Source organism: Etheostoma spectabile, chromosome 12, assembly GCF_008692095.1.
Source record: "Etheostoma spectabile isolate EspeVRDwgs_2016 chromosome 12, UIUC_Espe_1.0, whole genome shotgun sequence".
Lineage (NCBI taxonomy): Eukaryota > Metazoa > Chordata > Actinopteri > Perciformes > Percidae > Etheostoma > Etheostoma spectabile.
In genome coordinates, this window is record NC_045744.1 from 28,803,028 (window position 1) to 28,821,318 (window position 18,291).

The following is an 18,291-nucleotide window of genomic DNA, read 5'->3' on the forward strand; positions in this document are numbered from 1 at the left end:
TATTAAAAAAACATATTTAATTCTCACTGGAATGAGTGGGGACAGAGTGTAAACATGAATTACAGAAAACAAAGAGATTATGCATATGCTGATCATTTCTCTAACCATCTCTTTCTTTGTCCCATAATGAACGTGTGCGTGTCATCTCCACTGTACACTGGTCTCAGATCTGCTCTATGTTTTTTGAATGCTTTTTGACTTTTGCCGTGCTTTCTCATTGCATGTTGATAACATCCATGGGGCGGTTCATTAGTAGAGTCACCTCCAGTTCCTCCCTCTCACTGAAGAACTGAGCCTTTCCCCTGTCGCTGTGGATCGGATGTGGGAGATGAAGACCCAGTTTACTGAAGAGAGGGGAGAAGACAGGTTAAAAGGTCGTGGAGAGCACGGGGAGGGAGTGGGTATCTAAGAGAGGAGAATGTTAAGAGCAGTGTAAAACAGCAATCAAAGCTCAGATCATGATGTGAACGTCTGATTAAAAGGAAATGTCTGGAAATGGGAACTTCTGGTCTGAACTTCTGCTGCTCTGTCTTGAGGGGATTAAAAATGAAAGAGAAAATTTTCAAAGAATCCCTTACTATTTTAGTGTCCGTAGATCGAGGAACTTTTCCTTTACATCCAGGACCACATCTGTTGCTTTAGTGTCTGGTAGTTTGATTTTCACCTAGGAGCGGGAAATAGTCAGAATCTTTAATAGTGTACACTGTGGACAGTTTAATCTTGCACTTTTATTCAATGATACCAATTTTACACTTGCGTTATGTTTCCCAAGTTATGTCATTTTCTGACTATTTTTTAATTACTATTATTAATAATTGTTACTTCCTTTTTCACTTCTAATGCAGCATCTGAGAAACTAATACTGTAAAAGTATTACCATTTAATGTATGGATTCTATCTTTGTATAGTATAAAAAAGTAATATTCTTTATTTAAAACAACACTAAAGAACTTTTCCACTTTGGTCCCCCTACAGGTTGGAAGTGGATTTGTCCACTACCACTGTCGTAATGTGCGGTTATAGCCGATAGAGGGCCGCAAAGTGAATGCAGAAGTGCCGGTCACCCTATAAGGAGTTGATGAACCACTAAAAAAATTTAGGAAACATTAAGGTACATTATCTTGGTGCAAGTTTGCCAGATCAGGTAGCAGATCTGTAGTTCGAATGAAACATAAGAATAATGGTTGATGGTAATGGTAGGCTAATGGATAATTCTTCTTCCAACCTATAAGTGTTGCTTTAACTCTGATCTGATTTTCAACAGTTACACTTACTCTGCCTTATCTATTTTGCTCAAAGGTCCAAGGGCATGAAAATGTCACTGTATGAGTTTTTTTTAACATTAGCATGAGTTCACCCAGACTGTGAATGGTCCCCCAGTGGCTAGAAATGGAGATTGGTGTAAACCAAGCCCTGGATATCCTGCTGTGCCTTTGAGAAAATAAAAGCTCAGATGGACCGATCTGGAATTTTGCCTCTTATGACCTCATAAGGGGCAGCCTCCCCTTTCTCTCCTTTGCCCGCTAAGAGAATTTGAGAGAGAGACATCATGGCTTTCAAACAAGCAAAGTGGCAGTTGGTCAAGACTAGGGGTGATCCGAGTATCCGGCTGAAACGAGTATCCGGTACGGATAAAGCACTTTTGCCGAGTACAAGTATTATCCGAGTAATATGAGTCTATACTGGCTCGGATTGAATACAACTCCTCAACTGGCCGCGCAGCGTTCTTTATAATCACAGCACCCCCCCCCCCCCCACCTACAACCCAATCACGGATCAATCACACACACACAGAACATGGGAATGCGCTCTCTCTCTCTTTCTCTCTCTCTCTCTCTCTCTCTCCCGCTCCGTCAGTCAGTGGGTCTGCGGATCTGTTCCGTTAACATTTAGGGTTTCTTCAGCTTCAGGTTTGTTTTTAACTTCGGTTTGTAGTACTTACATAGTAACCAGTAGCTTTTTGGTGAACGTGGGGTTTGTAGTACTTACATAGTAACCAGTAGATTTCGGTGAATGGGGTTTGTAGTCCTTACATAGTAACCAGTAGATTGGTGAACCTGGGGTTTGTAGTCTACATAGTAACCAGTACATTTCTGGTGAACGTGGGGTTTGTAGTACTTACATAGTAACCAGTAGATTTCTGGTGAACGTGGGGTTTGTAGTACTTACATAGTAACCAGTAGATTTCTGGTGAACGTGGGGTTTGTAGTACTTACATATAACCAGTAGATTTTGGTGAACGTGGGGTTGTTAGTACTTACATAGTAACAGTAGATTTTGGTGAGTGGGGTTGTAGTACTTACATAGTAACCAGTAGATTTCTGGTGAACTGGGGTTGTAGTCCTTACATAGTAACAGTAGATTCTGGGAACGTGGGGTTTTAGTTTACATAGTAACCAGTAGATTTCTGGTGAACCTGGGGGTTGTAGCTTACATAGTAACAGAGATTTCTGGTGAGACCTGGGGTTTGTAGTCCTTACTAGTAACCAGTAGAATTCTGGTGAACCTGGGGGTAGTCCTTACATAGTAACCAGTAGATTTCTGGTGAACGTGGGGTTTGTAGTACTTACATAGTAACCAGTAGATTCTGGTGAACGTGTGGTTTGTAGTCTTACATGTAACAGTAGATTCGGGGAACCTGGGGTTTGTAGTCCTTACATAGTAACCAGTGATTCTGGTGACGTGGGGTTTGTAGTTCTTACATAGTAACCAGTAGATTTTGGTGAACCGGGGTTTGTAGTCCTTACATAGTAACCAGTAGATTTCTGGTGAACGGTGTTGTAGTCCTTACATAGTAACCAGTAGATTTCTGGGAAGTGGGTTTGTAGTACTACATGTAACAGTAGATTTGGTGAACGTGGGTTGTAGTACTACATAGTAACCAGTAGATTCTGGTGAACTGGGGTTGTAGTTCCTTACTAGAACAGTAGATTTCGGTGTGCTTGGTTTAAATGTGACTCCCGTTGCGTCTCTGCCATCAGAGATTTTTTTTTTTTTTACCGACAGCTGCCCCCCACCCCCGCCCCCTCTCTCTCTGTGTCTCTCTCTCTTACTCACACACACACACACACACACACACACACACACACCACACACACACCACACACACACACACACATATACCTGTGTGGAAATAAAAAAATAAAAAAAATAAAAAAAGAACCAAAAACAAAAAAAATCACACTGATCATAAAAAATAAAAAAGTTAAAAAAAAGAAAGTTATACGAGTATGAAAACTCTTGTTCATACATTTTACTTCATAATTGCAACGCATGTGTTGTATTCATTGTTGCAAAACGTCTGTATATAAGTTTGTTTGTACCATGACAACACCATTGATCTGAAGCTCGATGCTGTCATGTAAATAATTTTCAAATCAGCAATAAATATAACAATTTTTGATCAATTCATATCAAATGCATTTTGATTAGAATAACATACCGTTAAAGGCCCGCACATTTCAAGAGAACTGCGACAACTTGCCGGGTTAAACATGACACTTCCGCTTTGTTACGCCGCCCCGCCCAGTCCGAGTACGCGATCGCGGCATAACCAGATGAATTGATCGGTGCCCATCGGGGTAAGGGATAAGACAGTCACTATCCAGATACCCAGATAGGACAGTGGTACAGCTTCCTCACGACTAGTCAAGACTCCGTCTCCACCCCCCTCTCCTTCCCCTATTACAGCTACCAGACACAGGGTGGCGGATTTTCGGGGGGTTTGGGTGGGGCTCCCCCCCCTGGGTTTCTTGGGGGGGAGGGGGATGGGCTTTATAGCCTTCTAGTGGCTGTATATTCTGCACCAAGGGTTTGAAATAAGTTTGAGGAAAGAAAGAGGGAGGGAGGTGGGGGGGGAAAGAGGACTTTCCCCCCCCCTAAGATTATGGGATGAGGGGGTGGACACCACTAAGGTCTATATATAAGCATCCAAAGAGCACCATGTCATGGGACCTTTAACAGATTTATTGTATGCCCCATAGGGACTGTTTGTTTTTATTCAAGGGGCTACCGGAGGGGTTTTGGAATCTTTAGTCAAAATAGACTTGACTCTACCTTCGCATGCAAGACATTTTTCTATTACCCTCCAAAATGATTGGGAAAGGCATGACCCTCCCCAATAATTTATTTATGCCTTCTGTTCTGGTTTGTGCTTTGTAAAGATGTACAGATAGCCATTGTTTTTTACAATCATTACATACTAACCTACTACTACTAACTTCTGCTTTCTCATCTTTCACATCACACTCCACCAAGATGGTGGCCATTTCAGTAGATTTACTCACTAACATTGTTGTGGAAACACAATAAGCATGGAAACTAAATGCACACTTTATGCATTATTGCATTACTTCAACTACAAAGTTACTCCTCTAATAATCTAGAATTCACATGAAATGCAACAATAAAACATTAAAAACATTCAACAAAGCACAGGGTACTAACAAATTCAACACGTTAACTTGCTGCTATGGACTAGGCTTCCTCGGTCATTGTATATTTTAGCATATAGGTAAAGCTGCCAAAGCTGAGCATTATCCAAAACTCCATTTCTCAGACGAGCGTCAATTTGGGAGCTGGCACGCTACCACTCCTTCCTTCTCAAATGTCTTGAAAAGGCTGCTGTTTGCACAATTTCAAATCACAACCAACTTGTGTTTTCCTCCGTGGGTTGAAGTAGGCCAGTGAAAAAAATTTCATTTTCATTTTTGCATTTCAGAACCTTAGGAAATTGAAAGCGGCCAACATGAACACACACGCCTATTAACTTGATAGTAAAGCTGTTAAGTCGTCTATCTTTCAACTCTTCTCACAAATACAGATAGGATTGGAGATGAGAAGTTTAACTGACACGTAACCGCGATCAGCGCTCACACGCTCCACTTAGCAGCAACTGCAGTGTTTCATTTTAAATGAATGTAGCCTACTGGCAGTCTGGCACAGATGCTTGTGGGTGCTCTAGCTCAAGGAAATGTGAAACCTTTGAGCTAGTCATCTTCCTTATATTCCATCTTCATGTCAGTGACGATACTTTGGCAACAAGTGGCACAGTTAGCTATAGGGTTGCGTTTTCAAAGAAAACCACTCTAAACTCGTGTTGCTAGTGTAATGGTAGAGAAGGTTAATTAAAAAAAAAGTTAACCCCTCTTCTTCTTTTTTATTATTTTTTTATTACATGTAGGATATTCATTGCCATGTGGTTTCACCGTAGTGGGTTGCCGTGGAGATGGTAGCTCGAGCGCTCAGAAATAAACAGCCAGCGCTTGCGAAAGATACAATTTTTGTATCTCCACTTCTTTCCAATCCACAGGCACATTTTTAAACCTTTGCTTTAATTTCTGTTTGGTACTAAATGAGTATAGCATCAGTACGGTTTTCTCAGTGACATATGTTGTCAGGTTCTGTGTAGAAAGGTTATTATGATGTGGTTATATGGGATCTATTTGCTAGCAGCTTTAGCTAGCGAGCTAGGTGAAGCTAGCCCGTCAACGTTCGTGAAGGCTAAGCCGCCGTCAGTTGATGTGCGCGTGCCGGTAAACTCAGACGCCAACGGCTGACCGTTGCGTTGGTGATTGATTATCACATGTGAACAGCTTCAATCTAAATATAGTATTCTTCGTATTTGATCTATGACAATGTTGTTTGCATTGTAATATATTTCATAGAAGTAATCTAATGTAGCCTCTGATCTGTTTTATGTGTTCCCTTTAAAGGAATAATCTAAGAGATAGCAAGATAACCAGGTAGCCTGTTTACATACTTGAAGGTGTTATAGCAATGGTTTCTCCAGGTAATCTGAGCTAATAGTGTCACTTGTGGATGTATATTTGATATATTTATTTTTATATATATATATATATAATATAGTGTATAATTATATATAGTGTATCATATAATTGTATGTGTTGTTAATCGTCCAGTGTCCTAGTGTGTGTGAAGCCTATCTTTTGGCATGGTCATCAAATTATTTTCAACTTCAGAAATAAACAGCCAGCGCTCGAGAAAGACACAACTTTTGTATCTCCACTTCTTTCCAATCCCCAGTGCTACCCAGCCTGTGGCTTTGTACCTGCCCAGATTCCCCTAGCTCTGAGGCCGGTAACACTGTCATGTCGCGATTTTTGTTGGCTCAGACCCAGTGATGGGGGCCAAGACTGAGATGTACTCTACATGGAAAAGTATGCTCCACACAAGCCACTTTTCATGAATACAAAAGTTGGGTGACCCTCCCCCCTAAACTTAAAAAAGATGGATGACCCTCCCCTCAACAAAGAATAAAAAGACATGACCCTCCCCTATTTTCTTCTCTAACGGTCCCTTAACATTTTTTAATACTGTCCATAAATTAATTCTCCAAACCATCCCACAAGTGGCAGTGGGAGAATCCGGTTAGCTTGCTTGATTGTTTCTCTCTTGCTGTCCCTAAACACATCCTTGCACATTGTATTACATTTGGTGAAGTATAAAACTCCTGTGGCGGTCAATAAATTACCAGCATTGCTTCACAGCACATGGAGGATGGGTCCTTTCTGTGCATGCCCAAGAACAGATCCTCAGTCCCCACACTCTGTTTCAGGATTATTTCATACCTGAACACAAAGGTTATTCATCATTAGGGAACAACAATGAACAGAAAGAAGCCGGCAGAAAAGAGTGTCAGCTGAGGTCGATGGACTGGAAAATGTGGTATAACTTAATAAAATTTCATAATTAACATGGTGTGAGTTAAACCCTTACAAGGGACAGTTTGGCTTTAAGGCTGAGAAAAAAACATCAAGAAGATAGGATGAGGGAAGGTGGAATCTCAGTGAGGGAGTGTGTGGAAAAAAAAACTAAGTGAGAGATGTCTGCTTTCAATGAACCCCTTTCCCCTGGCCTTGTGGTCTTACTCAGGCTGTGGCCGCGGGTCAGCAAGATCATCATACTGGGAGCCCTCAGCCACTTCTTCTTCTCTCCAGATATCTTTGCTGTTTTTATTTACATGGCCAGTCGACACTGAAGTAACAGCAAAAAACACACATGCAACTTATGTTTGTACATTTTATCAAGCCACCTGAGTTACTATAATGAGTGAGGACTTATTTTGTAGGGAGTTAACCGATGTGCAGAAACACAAAGCATTACCTTCTTTATCTTTTTTGGGTGGGGTGCCAATGTGTCCAGGGCCCAGCTGTGCACAAGCTGTCACATTCTGGTCAAATGAACTGATGTTATTGTAAGCCAACAAAAAGTTGAAGCTGTGGTTCAAAAGAAACTTAATGGCAAACACCTATTTGGTCTGCAGTCATAGCTAGCAAGTTACAAGACTAAAAAACAAAACTATTTAGCGTTACTAGATAGATTTTCAGAAAAGCATTATTTTGTGCATGTTCTTTTAAAGAGTCTTATTTATTTGAGACGTACAATATTCCCATTTAGCATTGAAGCAGAGAGTAACTAAATTAATAATCACAGTATACATTAGAGTGTACAATATCTTACTCTAAAGTCTTCATCATCGTCATCATCCTGCCTAGTTGCTAACAAGGCAGACAGATCCGTCAGGTTCTGAACGGACGATGCTCCAAGACACTCCATCAGAACAGCAGAAATTTGCTTTTACCTTTCTTTATTGCCAAAAAAGCAGTACTACTCCCTCGCATCGACAACACTTAAAAAAATTGCAAAAACTATCCAATAAAAACTAGTGTTAGCCTGTATATGTAACGCTGGCTACTGCTAACAGTTTGGACTGTTAATGTTTACACGTTGTTTCCATGGAGACGACCAGACTTCCGGGTTGCCATGGGAACCAGGGACTAAAAAAGTTAACATGACATATAAATGAAATCTATCCAAAGACTAGCTTGCCATTGATATTTGTGCTTTAAAGCGTTTTAAAAGCGTTTGTCATAAGTCAACTAGAGGGGGCGTGGTTATTGCTTCGAGTACTAGCGAATAACTAAGTAAGTCGTGTGTCCCTTCTCAGACACCGTTGTGCATGCATGGTACTCAGGGATCATGTTGAAGGTGACAGGTAGTGCAATGCCGAGAGCTGTGAGTTTGTTGCCGATCACTGTCTTTGCTGCTGAGGGGGAGTCAGAGCCACCCGGCCCTTTACTCCGGGATGAGCTGTCTTTGTACACCGCTCCTCCGCAGAAGTCTCAATATGTGGAGCCCGAAGCGGGTCAGCTGGAGCAGAGTGTCGCCACCCTCAGGAAGTCAACAGAGCCATACACGGAGTGGTGTCAGGGCACCTATAACAAAATTAAACCCAGAGTTCAAAGTGTTGTCAAGTGCGGGAATGACACCTACGCCTACTTGAAGAACCCCCCGAAGGACTTCTATCCCCGGGCAGGGGTTATCGGCTTCACCGGTGTCCTGGGACTGTTTCTTGCGAGAGGCTCCCGGCTTAAAAAGCTCTTCTACCCGGTGGGCCTGATGACCGTGAGCGCCTCCCTCTACTACCCGGAACAGGCTGCGGCCATTGCAAAGTCGAGCGGAGACTCAGTGTACGAGCGCGCGGTGCAGAGCTACGCTGCCCTGGAGAAGATGGTGATGCATCAGAGCAAAGCTGAAACAGGCAACGACCGGGAAACTAAACCCTGAGGATCCCAGTGTGATTCCCTAACTTAATAATTAGAAACCAGCCTTTTTCCAGATACTGTAAAATGCCATGCGCTACCTAGACAGTACTAATTGGTGTGACTTCTTCATGCCCACTTTTTGCACTAAGCTTCAAATGTAACTCAGGCCTGGGCATGGCCTGTTACAGGGGGTTTGCAAGCTGAATGATTGACCTCCGCTTCTGATTTGAATGTATATTTATATAGACAATTAAAGGCAACTGTCTTCCATTAAAGTCTTCAGACATTTGTTGGTTTTACACTCATGCATTGCTATCTACAATTATTAAATTATTTAATAAAATTACAATAATCTCCAACTATTTTCATAATCTGTAAATTAGCATATTTTCAAGGCAAAGTGTCACAAGTTTGACGTCCTAGTATTATTTCATTGTAGATTCAATATATTTGGGTTTTGGACCATTTGTGGTCAGACAAAAACTATTTGATTACCTTGGGCTTTTAGGAAAAAGTTAATAAAACACTTCACTCTCGGTTTTGTAGAGCAAATGATTAACCTATTGAGACAATAATTGGCTAGTTAATCAATAATTAATACAAATCAGTAGCAGGCAGCCCTAGAATGTCAAACATCAAACAGGCTGCCCCAAAGGAGTTAATAGCTGTAAATGTGAGCTGTCTAATAAGTGGCTTGCAAACATTTATTCAAAAAGACAGATTACATATTACTGAAATACAATGCCTGGAACCCCATTGGTTAACACTTTTTGACTGTTTAACATCTTTATTTATCTCAGCCAAAAAAAGAAAAAAAGATGTACAAAATTAAATATGAATCACTTCAATTAAACCCCCTCAGAGCAGCACCAGCTTTTCATTTAGAGCAATCTGTGCTTGTGTGAGGTTAGACAGGTAGGTCACCATCAGCAGATCCTGCAACAAACAAAACAGAGCATTTACATTTTATTATAACAATCTTATTCATTGTGACGCTAAATGGGTTCATCAGTAAAACATGCTCATGCTTTTTCAACCGCATTACAAGCGAACAAAAGTCAAGGCCCACGAGGTCAGAAAGACAGAGCCCTGACTACAGATGTAACAACTCCTATGTTCGTGAGATGGCTGTGTATGTTGGACTGGTGCTCAGTAAAGACGTATGACACACGAGGTGCCAGGAGAGCACTCATAATAGGAAGCAAAGTCTGATTAAATGCTTCCTGTAATCAATGGGAGTCTGCGATGTGCCCGAGTGCAGGAAATAAATTAAAAATGGAAGGCCAAAGCAGAGGGATCCAATGGGGGGGGGAAACAACTATCAGCAGCAATTAGAATAATTGGTTATGTGAGAAAGAAATGTATATGCAGGTTTGTAACAGCTGAGGAGCACTCTTTTCCCTAGGTTTGTGGATGACTTAGGTGTGCGGTAGTTTAAGGGTCTTTCCTAAAAAATAAAAATAATGGATGTAAAAAATATGTCATTTTACATACTTTTGGACGATTACTATTACCATATCTGTGTTTGAAGCTGTTTCCACTGTTTTGATGCATTTCACATTCATTCAGCTTAGGTGCTGCCAAAACCGACTCATATGCTGCACTGAAAATTATACTGGTGGGAAAACCCTGCACTTACGTTAATGTTGGAATTGAGCATGTTCTCAAAGTCCTCGGCTGAGATGGTGGGAACCTTGTTGACCAGGTCCATCAGGAAGCGACCCACGCTGTTATCTGCCGCCACTTTGCCAGACTGAGACACACAGAACAGCATTAGCATTACAGCCACCGTAAACTTGACTACATGAGAATTGATCTCTAGAGATGCACAACAGATTGATACAAAGAGTAGCTGGAATATCAGCAGGAAAACAAATGGCGGAAGGTATTGCCTAATCATTTTGTACATGTACACAACATTTGTGTCATGTTGGATTAGGAGTAACAACAGAATACCCATTGCTCCAATACTCACCAGCACATCATCAATGTATGCGAGCATGGTGGTCAGCATGTCCTGTACCCTGGCTGCAGAGCCAGCCACCTGGGACAGATCTGAGGTCAGCCCCTTGGTGCGACTCGGAAGTAAACGTGTCCTCTGCAGAAGGTCCACTGGAACAAACACATAGGATTGTTAGAGTACAGTACAACTATTAAGAGCCAAGTAGTACTACTACTACTACTACTACTACTACTACTACTACTTGTAAGAAAAATGATATTGGCCAGAAATATCAATTATAAACTGTGGAGCTGCAACGATTTATAGATTAATCGTAGTCAGTCGACAGACAAATAATCGCTTACAATTCAGATGTTCAATTAATTGTTCAAAGTCATTTTTTATGTAAAAAAGGGCAAAAACATTCTATTTTCAGCCTGTCAAATATGAAGGCTTCCTGGTCTTTTTTGTTCTTTATCATATTAAATTTATATCCTTGAGCTTTTGGACTGACAAAACAGGACAAGACTTTGAGAAACTAGGATTGACATTTCTCACTATTTCTTAGCTAGTAAAACGATTAATCGAAAGAATTGAGAGATTAATCTATAATGAAAACCATTGTTAGTTGCAACTCTAAATGGCACTAAGTTCTTTTAGATACTGCAATTGCAATATTTCTCACCCTTGACAAATTGGGAAAAACACAAATTTCACAATCACAGACATTTAGTCAGGAAGCATTTGTTTCCATCATTTTAATTTATTGTTTGTGTTCTTACCGCCTATTCTCTCCGTGTCAAAGTAGACATACTTGACAGTCAGTGGGGTGAACATCACACCGACGGTCTTTCCTGGCACACCCATCTGCGCACTGTGTAGGAGATGAACAAGCATATTAAAACACTTCTTTTTTTTTTCTTCAATTGCTGTCTTGTCTAGTTTACTGTGTGACTGTTATGAGAAAATTTTAAAATAAAGTTACAAAAATAACACTCAATCAGTAGTTGACCACACAAAAAGCGAGTATCTATGACAGGAAGATCAGCCAACCTGACATAGGCGCGGATGCTCATCTTGCCACTCTGCAGCGCAGTATCCATTGTCAGGTGAATGGGATTGGTGGCTTCACGGCTGTAGTACTCATGAATGAGCACCGAGTGTTCTGTAATGTCAAAGCCTGTGGCATACCTGTGAGGACAGATGCCACTGTGGTCAGGACAAGTGTTTTTTTCCCCCCCTTATTCTAGCTTTGAAATTCCAAATTGAATTAACAGACGCACCATCCAATGATGACCTCAGTGGGTGACACTCTCTTATGGAGCTCGTACATGTTCTTAGCAAACTCCATGTCCACAGCAACCTGTTGGCAAAGAGGATTTAATTTGACCCATGTCCTCTTCTCTACAAAACCTCTTCTCTCTTGAGCAATGAAATATGAGGCAGCCATTTAGGTCTGAAAATCTTTGTAACAAGTACAGCTGAAACAATTCTTGTCTCAGAAATAGTTGCAATATAATTGTCTCTTACAGTCAAATTAAAAAAAATATTTATGTATTACTTTTGCATAAAAATTATAGTTTTCAATGAATCCTGGAATACATCTTTTGTTTATATCACTACTGTTATGTGACCCAGATAATGTATCACAAGTACACAGCCTGTGAAATAAACCACGCCTCTTCATTGTCACAAATATATTTTTTTTCTTTTCTTAAACAAACCTAAAAATGACAATTACCATCAACAGTCATACCCCATAGCACCTAAGCTGAGGTTAGCAATTCATTACGGTTAAACAAAGAAACAGCGATTATACAAAAGAACAGCAATTAGAGAAATATGTAATAACTGTTACAGGCCTAGTATCAAGCTCAACAATGTTCAGTTCCTTCACTACTCATATCAAATCGCCTTTATGAAATTTGTTAAATGTCCAACAGTAAACTATCTTGCAGGACATATTTACCTTGGGACTTTCTATTCAATTCCCATGAAGCACCGTGTTATACCAACACAACACTTTAATATATAGTATAAACTTTCACAAGCCCTGTGTGGATTACTACCAGGGACAACCATTATAAATAGTAAGAGTGTGGTCCAGATTTCTGGTTTAGTATCTTTCAAATTTGTATCTACTTATCTATCCTTTGTGTCCGTAAAACGTTATTACTTGATCTGTGTGTTTGTGATATCTAACCCTAGGCTTCTGTAGTAACGTTACTAGAATTCTCTCTTGTGATTGACAAAATATTCGGTCTGCAGATGTCCTATAGTTAGAACAACCCAAAATACGTTTACCAACATACCTCATCTTCGGACTCATTATGGGGGACAGAGAAGCAGTTGGTCACTTCAATGGAGTGCTTGTCAACAGTACCTGAGAGGGACACACGTTACAAATGAGGCATTATTTTATGCTAACATTAGCCGCCTTCACTTTGTTAGCTAGCAAACAAGAGGGTACGAGAAGATGCTAAAGCCATGACGACGGCAACAGTTAACGCGAATGGCAACTTTCAATCCCGCTCGCTAGATGTGATTTTAGTAAATACATTAATCAGAAAAGGACAGATGACTTGGCACACAGCAAAGGTTCCCATCTGCATGGTTATTTGAGCGAGCAGCCAGCTGTTGCATTGCTGCGTGCTGCTAGTTAGTTGTTAACGCTACTTAGATGTAGCTTGGTTAGCTCGCTACTACTGCACTGAACCAAGCCAACATGCGTTAGCAGGGAAGCTAACATGACTCTAGCTAGCCGTCACCTGTGTTTTCAGAAAGGTTGTCCGCCCCACAAATATTTCAAGTTTCTGCTTACCCAACAGGGTCCCGATAACACGACTCGCGCCCTCATTTCTCCGCTCGTAAGAGTCGCAGATAGAAGCGAGAACGACGGGGTGAATTTTCACCACTGGCCCATACACCGACATCTTGGAAAAGGAGGAGTACTGACGATAACACCGGCTTCAGTGAACACATATACCACCACCTAGTGGCCGGCGGCCGAACAGCGGTTATTATGAATATGATGCTAATTATGATCAAGTCATTGATACCATTGATGATACAATGTGTGTGAGTGTGTGACTGTATCTGATATCAGCAGAAATGGTTTAAGTAGTTAAAGGAGTCTATATAAATTATTTTCATTGTTTCTTAAGGAACGTGGACTAAACCTACTAATATATTTAAGAGAGACAAATTAAAACACAAATATAGGCCCGTAAGCATGGATGGCATAGATCATGGAATTCCATTGTTAGGCAACAGCCTGTAGCCTACTCTTGTTAACTTCGTGTCAGTTGAAATCATTCGCATACACTGCAACAGGAAATCAAGCTTGGGCACGTGAAATGCTACTTGCATTAAAACCTTAACCCCTTATTTAAAAATGTAAAAAAATCTATATAATCTACAGGCTAGGCTACCAACAGTTATTTTAACCAAACATTAAATAGCCTACGATATATGTTTAGGCTAATGACATATGAAAATGTCTTTGCATTTCTTCATATAAGGGGCCTGCCAGTCAGCGGAGGAACAGGCGGGCGGCCAGGGTTGATAGGGGCTGGGCTGATGACAGCATCCTCCGCCGCACACCTGACTGACTCCATCAGATGCACAGATGATGATGATGGAGCTCTCTACGCTGCCGGGTTATTCTGCTGCCATTTCGCACGTCCACTGCCCGACACATGTTCGACAAACGACTTAATCATTATTTTGCTTCAGTTGTTTTTGCCGGAGGTTTTCCGTTTTTATGCGTGATCATTTAGAGGATTGTGTGTTCGCTTTTTTATTTACTGTGAATGCTGAGTGGTCGGCTCGAGGTGGTCTTTGTTTTCCTGGAGCAGCGAACAGGAGTGGACTGATGCTGCCTCGTTGCTGGTTGCCTTAACACCAAAAATGGGTGTGATCGACCCGAGGTTGCCAGTCGCGGTTCTTTCATGGACCAAATTTTTGTTTTTCTTATGAAACGTCAACTGGCCAATCCAGGTTTTATACATCTAGCCTGCAAGTTGCTACACTGAGCAGGTAAGATCCAGTTTATTTTTAGCTGTCTGGGCTTATAGCCTTTCGGTTTCTCCAGCCTATTGGCTGGCTAACAGACTAATAGAGGCTATTTCTGATCCATCCATCATGCGTAGTGCGTCATCTTGATTACCACTATCAGTTTCCTCTTGCGTGGATCCCGCAATTGTCCGCACATCATGCAAGGCTAAAGAGCACTAGGAGTCCATTTTACTGTGCTACCATGTCTCACTGTCCACAAAACACATTTAGTGTTTTAGATTCAAATGGGACTTATGTAAGCAATCCTAGTAGGCCTGTAGCATAAACCAACCACATAACATAGCAGTAAGTACACACACACACACACACACACACACACACACACACACACACACACACACACACACACACACACACACACACACACACACAGGCTTATGAAACACGATAAACTGTGAAAGTGGCTAGTATATGCCACACTCTACTTTTTGAGGAAGAGATTTATTCTTCCTTAACGTTTAATTTCAGACACTTACAAAACAATGTAAGATCAACCTCAAACATTATGATTTCCCTCTTCATTTTTTCTTGTTTGCTTTTCAAAGGGGTGACATATTCAAAAAGGCAGTGACAGGAAGTCAGATCTGTATGACAAGAAAAACAGAAGCTATAGGCCTAGTTATGAATGTAGAAAAGACAAAAGTATTTTAAGAGAAATTAAATGGGAACTAGTCCTATGGTCTAAGACAGTCCAAAAACATTATCAAACATGAACACCTTTCTCCATCATTTGGGTGTAAAAGAGACTCCCATTGACTGTCTAGGGAGCATCTCCAGACTTAAGTCTTGCTTATGTATTTTGGGATATGAAAAATGTTGTTTGCGTTTCATTAAAGCAATCCCAACCGTCCAGGGCATGGAAATAACATACTGAATTCATAATGTAGGTGGTGTTCCCCTGATAGTAGGTCCCTTTCTTTCTTTCTGTCTTTCTTTGTTAGTGAAATACTGCAAAACAGCTAATCCATTACAGGGTTTCATTTGATCATTGCTTTCTTCTCCTATGTTCCAGGCTTCAGTCAAGCAAACAAATGAGCCAATCAATAGCCTCTGGACAGAGTCTGCCATAGGGAGGATATCAATAACACGCTAAAACACCTGACACACACAAACACACACACGCACACACACACACACCATGGCGCTGGAGAACTCGGTCTTCCCCTCGTGCCCAGATTCTCTCTCACTCCCTGTGGAGGAGAAGGTGGAAGGAGAAGAAGTTGAGGTGGCCACTGAGGCCACCGCCTCCACCGGAGTCTTCAACCTATTGGGGGAGCTGGGCCACGTTGTCACCACGGAGACAGCACCGTCACCTCCACCCTTAGCCAAGGTGAACAGGTCTTTCCAGGCCAAGCTGGCTGAGCGGGAAGCCCAAGCCAATGAGCCCAGGAAGAAGACCCAGGGGACGGAGAAGGAGAGGGGACGATTCGGCTGGGGTGAGTCACTCTGCACGTAGCCTAGTCTCTCATTGCCAGACCTTCCTCCACAGCGCTGCGTAGGAAGGCGAGTCCACACAATATTCAGGGATGGGAGAAAAACAATCCCTGGAAGTGGAACGTCCGTGGATATAGACTACTGTGCATGTGACCTCCTGTCCTATTTAATGATGAAGAAAATGTTTAAAAAATGTTACGGCTGCTTGAGTCTTCAGCAAACTGAATAAGGTTGCAATTACATCATTATTAGTCTTGCAATTCCAGACCTATCTCAACAGCGCTGTAAAGTAAGGTCTAGCAACATGAGGATACACTCCTGGATAGAAGAAAAAAAGGTCTGTGTTGTTTAGCTGATACATGGTTGAACCTCATTTACTCTTACCAATGTATCTCCGTGTGTATGTTGTCCACAACAATCCCACCAATCAGTCCCAAGATGTCCCAGTTAGAGAGGAAATACCATAAACATATTCTTTGCAAATCTTTACAATCATTCCCCAAAAAATCCAAGCAGACCAGCCTTGTTCCACAATCCAGACAACAGCATTACTGACCTTTATGTGTATATCAAATTATCACTTTCAAAGATTGGGAGCTATTAGCTGACTCAGGAATCCAGATCAACGCTTTCTTACTTCCCAGCTTCTCTCCTCTGCTCTGTACATCTTTCAAAGAAAAAGAAAAAATACCTTTAATTAAAGAATTGGTCATTCATTGTTTTTATGGGAATACCTTCCAGAAGCATAAAACAGTTAAGCTACAGTGGACCATTCACAGACATTTATCATAGAAAAGGCAGAGACACTGACCTTTTGGGTTTAACTATTGCTATATATTTTATGATATGACTCTTTAGGTTAAATAGGATGCATACTGATTAATATCCGTTGTTGTTGTCAGGGTTAAGGAAAGATAAAGAAAGAATAGAATAGTTTTGCAACCTGCATGTGTCATAATCTCAGTTGTGGCTGGGTACACCCACAGTAAAAAGGCTCTCTCTATGAAGAAACAACATCATCAGTTCCCTTCAGTCCAATGTAGAGTTTCCTCTCCAAGTGTTTGATGATGATGTCCTCTCTTTTCCTCAACCGTCTATTTTCATTTCTTCTATCTATCCTTTATTTACCAGGCTGACTATCCTCCACAGTGCATCTCTCAAGCTGTTTTTTTCCCCTGGCACCTCGTCAGATCTCTCCAATTTCGTTGATTTAACCCGCATTCTCCGACTGCAGTCAGAGTTCTGTCTTTAAACAAAACCTTTCAGAAATGTAGAAAGGCCGCCTTTCATACATTTTTGAAGTGTGCTAAAGGGTTTTGAATGGGTTTCCCGGAACATAAGTTTATGAAACTAAGACATCTGCAAAGACTTGTCTTTAACCTTGTTTAAAGCATAGAAAATCACCAAAACCCATGTTGCACATATATGCATATTTTGAACTCAAACATCTGTAACCAAATTGTGTTGCTTACCCTCTGTCCCTGTCTCTTCTCCAGTTCGGACTCGGCGTAAGAGACAGCGCTATGTGGAGAAGAATGGCCGCTGCAACGTGCAACACGGTAACATGCGGGAAACTTATCGCTTCCTGACTGACATCTTCACCACGCTGGTGGACCTCAACTGGCGCTGCTCGCTCTTTGTCTTCGTCATGGCCTACGCCGGCACGTGGCTCTTCTTCGGGGCCATCTGGTACCTCATAGCCTACTGTAGGTAAGATCGTTGAGCAAAGGGGGTGGAAGACGTTTATTTCTTTAGATTTCTTCGCAGGGCCGTAGTACTTGAGTCCGGACTAAAGATGTATTTCCATTGTCTCTTACTTGTCTTGGACTCATTGGTATTTGGAATCTGACTTGTCTCGGACTCGGCCATTGGACTTGTCAAATATTGCAGTTGGTCTCGACTGAGTCCAGCACTATATGTTTTTTTCTAAAGTAACTTCATCTTTCAAAACAAGTGATGAAGTGCGCTTGTTCAGAAAACCGGTATTGGTTTAATTCAAAAACCATCTAGAACAGGACATTGGTCCTTGGTACATGCCTGGCTACATCCTAGACCTCAATCATCAGCCATCAATCATTTTCATTCTGGCCACAGACATAATGTCAGCAAGCACTTTGTAATATGAATTCTTCAGGACAATAAGTTCAACAATAAGTTCAAGAACGTGAGCATGAATCTTGACCCATAGAGGAGTTTATAGATTTGTATTCTGCTTGAACACTATTTTTACCTAATCCCAATGACAATGAGCAAGAAAAGCCCTATAGCTCA

General features: G+C 41.3%; 4 protein-coding genes across 5 annotated transcripts in view; 2 read left to right on the forward strand and 2 right to left on the reverse strand.

Annotated features, from left to right (window-relative positions):
* Positions 1-7,779, reverse strand: dnaaf6 (dynein axonemal assembly factor 6). Its single transcript, XM_032530609.1, has 6 exons — positions 7,483-7,779; positions 7,126-7,192; positions 6,891-6,996; positions 6,494-6,590; positions 579-664; positions 1-344 (listed from the first exon to the last, which is right to left on the reverse strand). The coding sequence occupies exons 1-6, from the start codon at positions 7,576-7,578 to the stop codon at positions 215-217; spliced, it is 582 nt and encodes a 193-aa protein (XP_032386500.1). The 5' UTR covers positions 7,579-7,779; the 3' UTR covers positions 1-214.
* Positions 7,780-7,946: 167 nt separating this feature from the next.
* Positions 7,947-8,866, forward strand: LOC116698605 (MICOS complex subunit MIC26). Its single transcript, XM_032530608.1, has one exon. It carries the CDS (start codon positions 8,002-8,004, stop codon positions 8,587-8,589), a length of 588 nt encoding a protein of 195 aa, XP_032386499.1. The 5' UTR covers positions 7,947-8,001; the 3' UTR covers positions 8,590-8,866.
* A 457-nt stretch (positions 8,867-9,323) lies between these two features.
* eif3f (eukaryotic translation initiation factor 3, subunit F) lies at positions 9,324-13,594 on the reverse strand. The gene is made up of 8 exons (XM_032530605.1): positions 13,331-13,594; positions 12,822-12,892; positions 11,793-11,872; positions 11,563-11,700; positions 11,292-11,383; positions 10,543-10,679; positions 10,207-10,320; positions 9,324-9,503 (listed from the first exon to the last, which is right to left on the reverse strand). Exons 1-8 carry the CDS (start codon positions 13,440-13,442, stop codon positions 9,426-9,428), a joined length of 822 nt encoding a protein of 273 aa, XP_032386496.1. The 5' UTR covers positions 13,443-13,594; the 3' UTR covers positions 9,324-9,425.
* A 470-nt stretch (positions 13,595-14,064) lies between these two features.
* Positions 14,065-18,291, forward strand: part of kcnj9 (potassium inwardly rectifying channel subfamily J member 9) — a 20,667-nt gene continuing 16,440 nt past the window's right edge. The window contains exons 1-3 of one of the 2 annotated variants that reach the window (XM_032530603.1): positions 14,065-14,547; positions 15,599-16,022; positions 17,517-17,730. In XM_032530603.1, coding sequence (XP_032386494.1) covers positions 15,725-16,022; positions 17,517-17,730 — 512 coding nt within the window. In that variant the 5' untranslated portion in view covers positions 14,065-14,547; positions 15,599-15,724. Of the gene's footprint in view, positions 14,548-15,598; positions 16,023-17,516; positions 17,731-18,291 lie in introns of those variants that run through there. The other variant, XM_032530604.1, reaches the window with a different exon arrangement.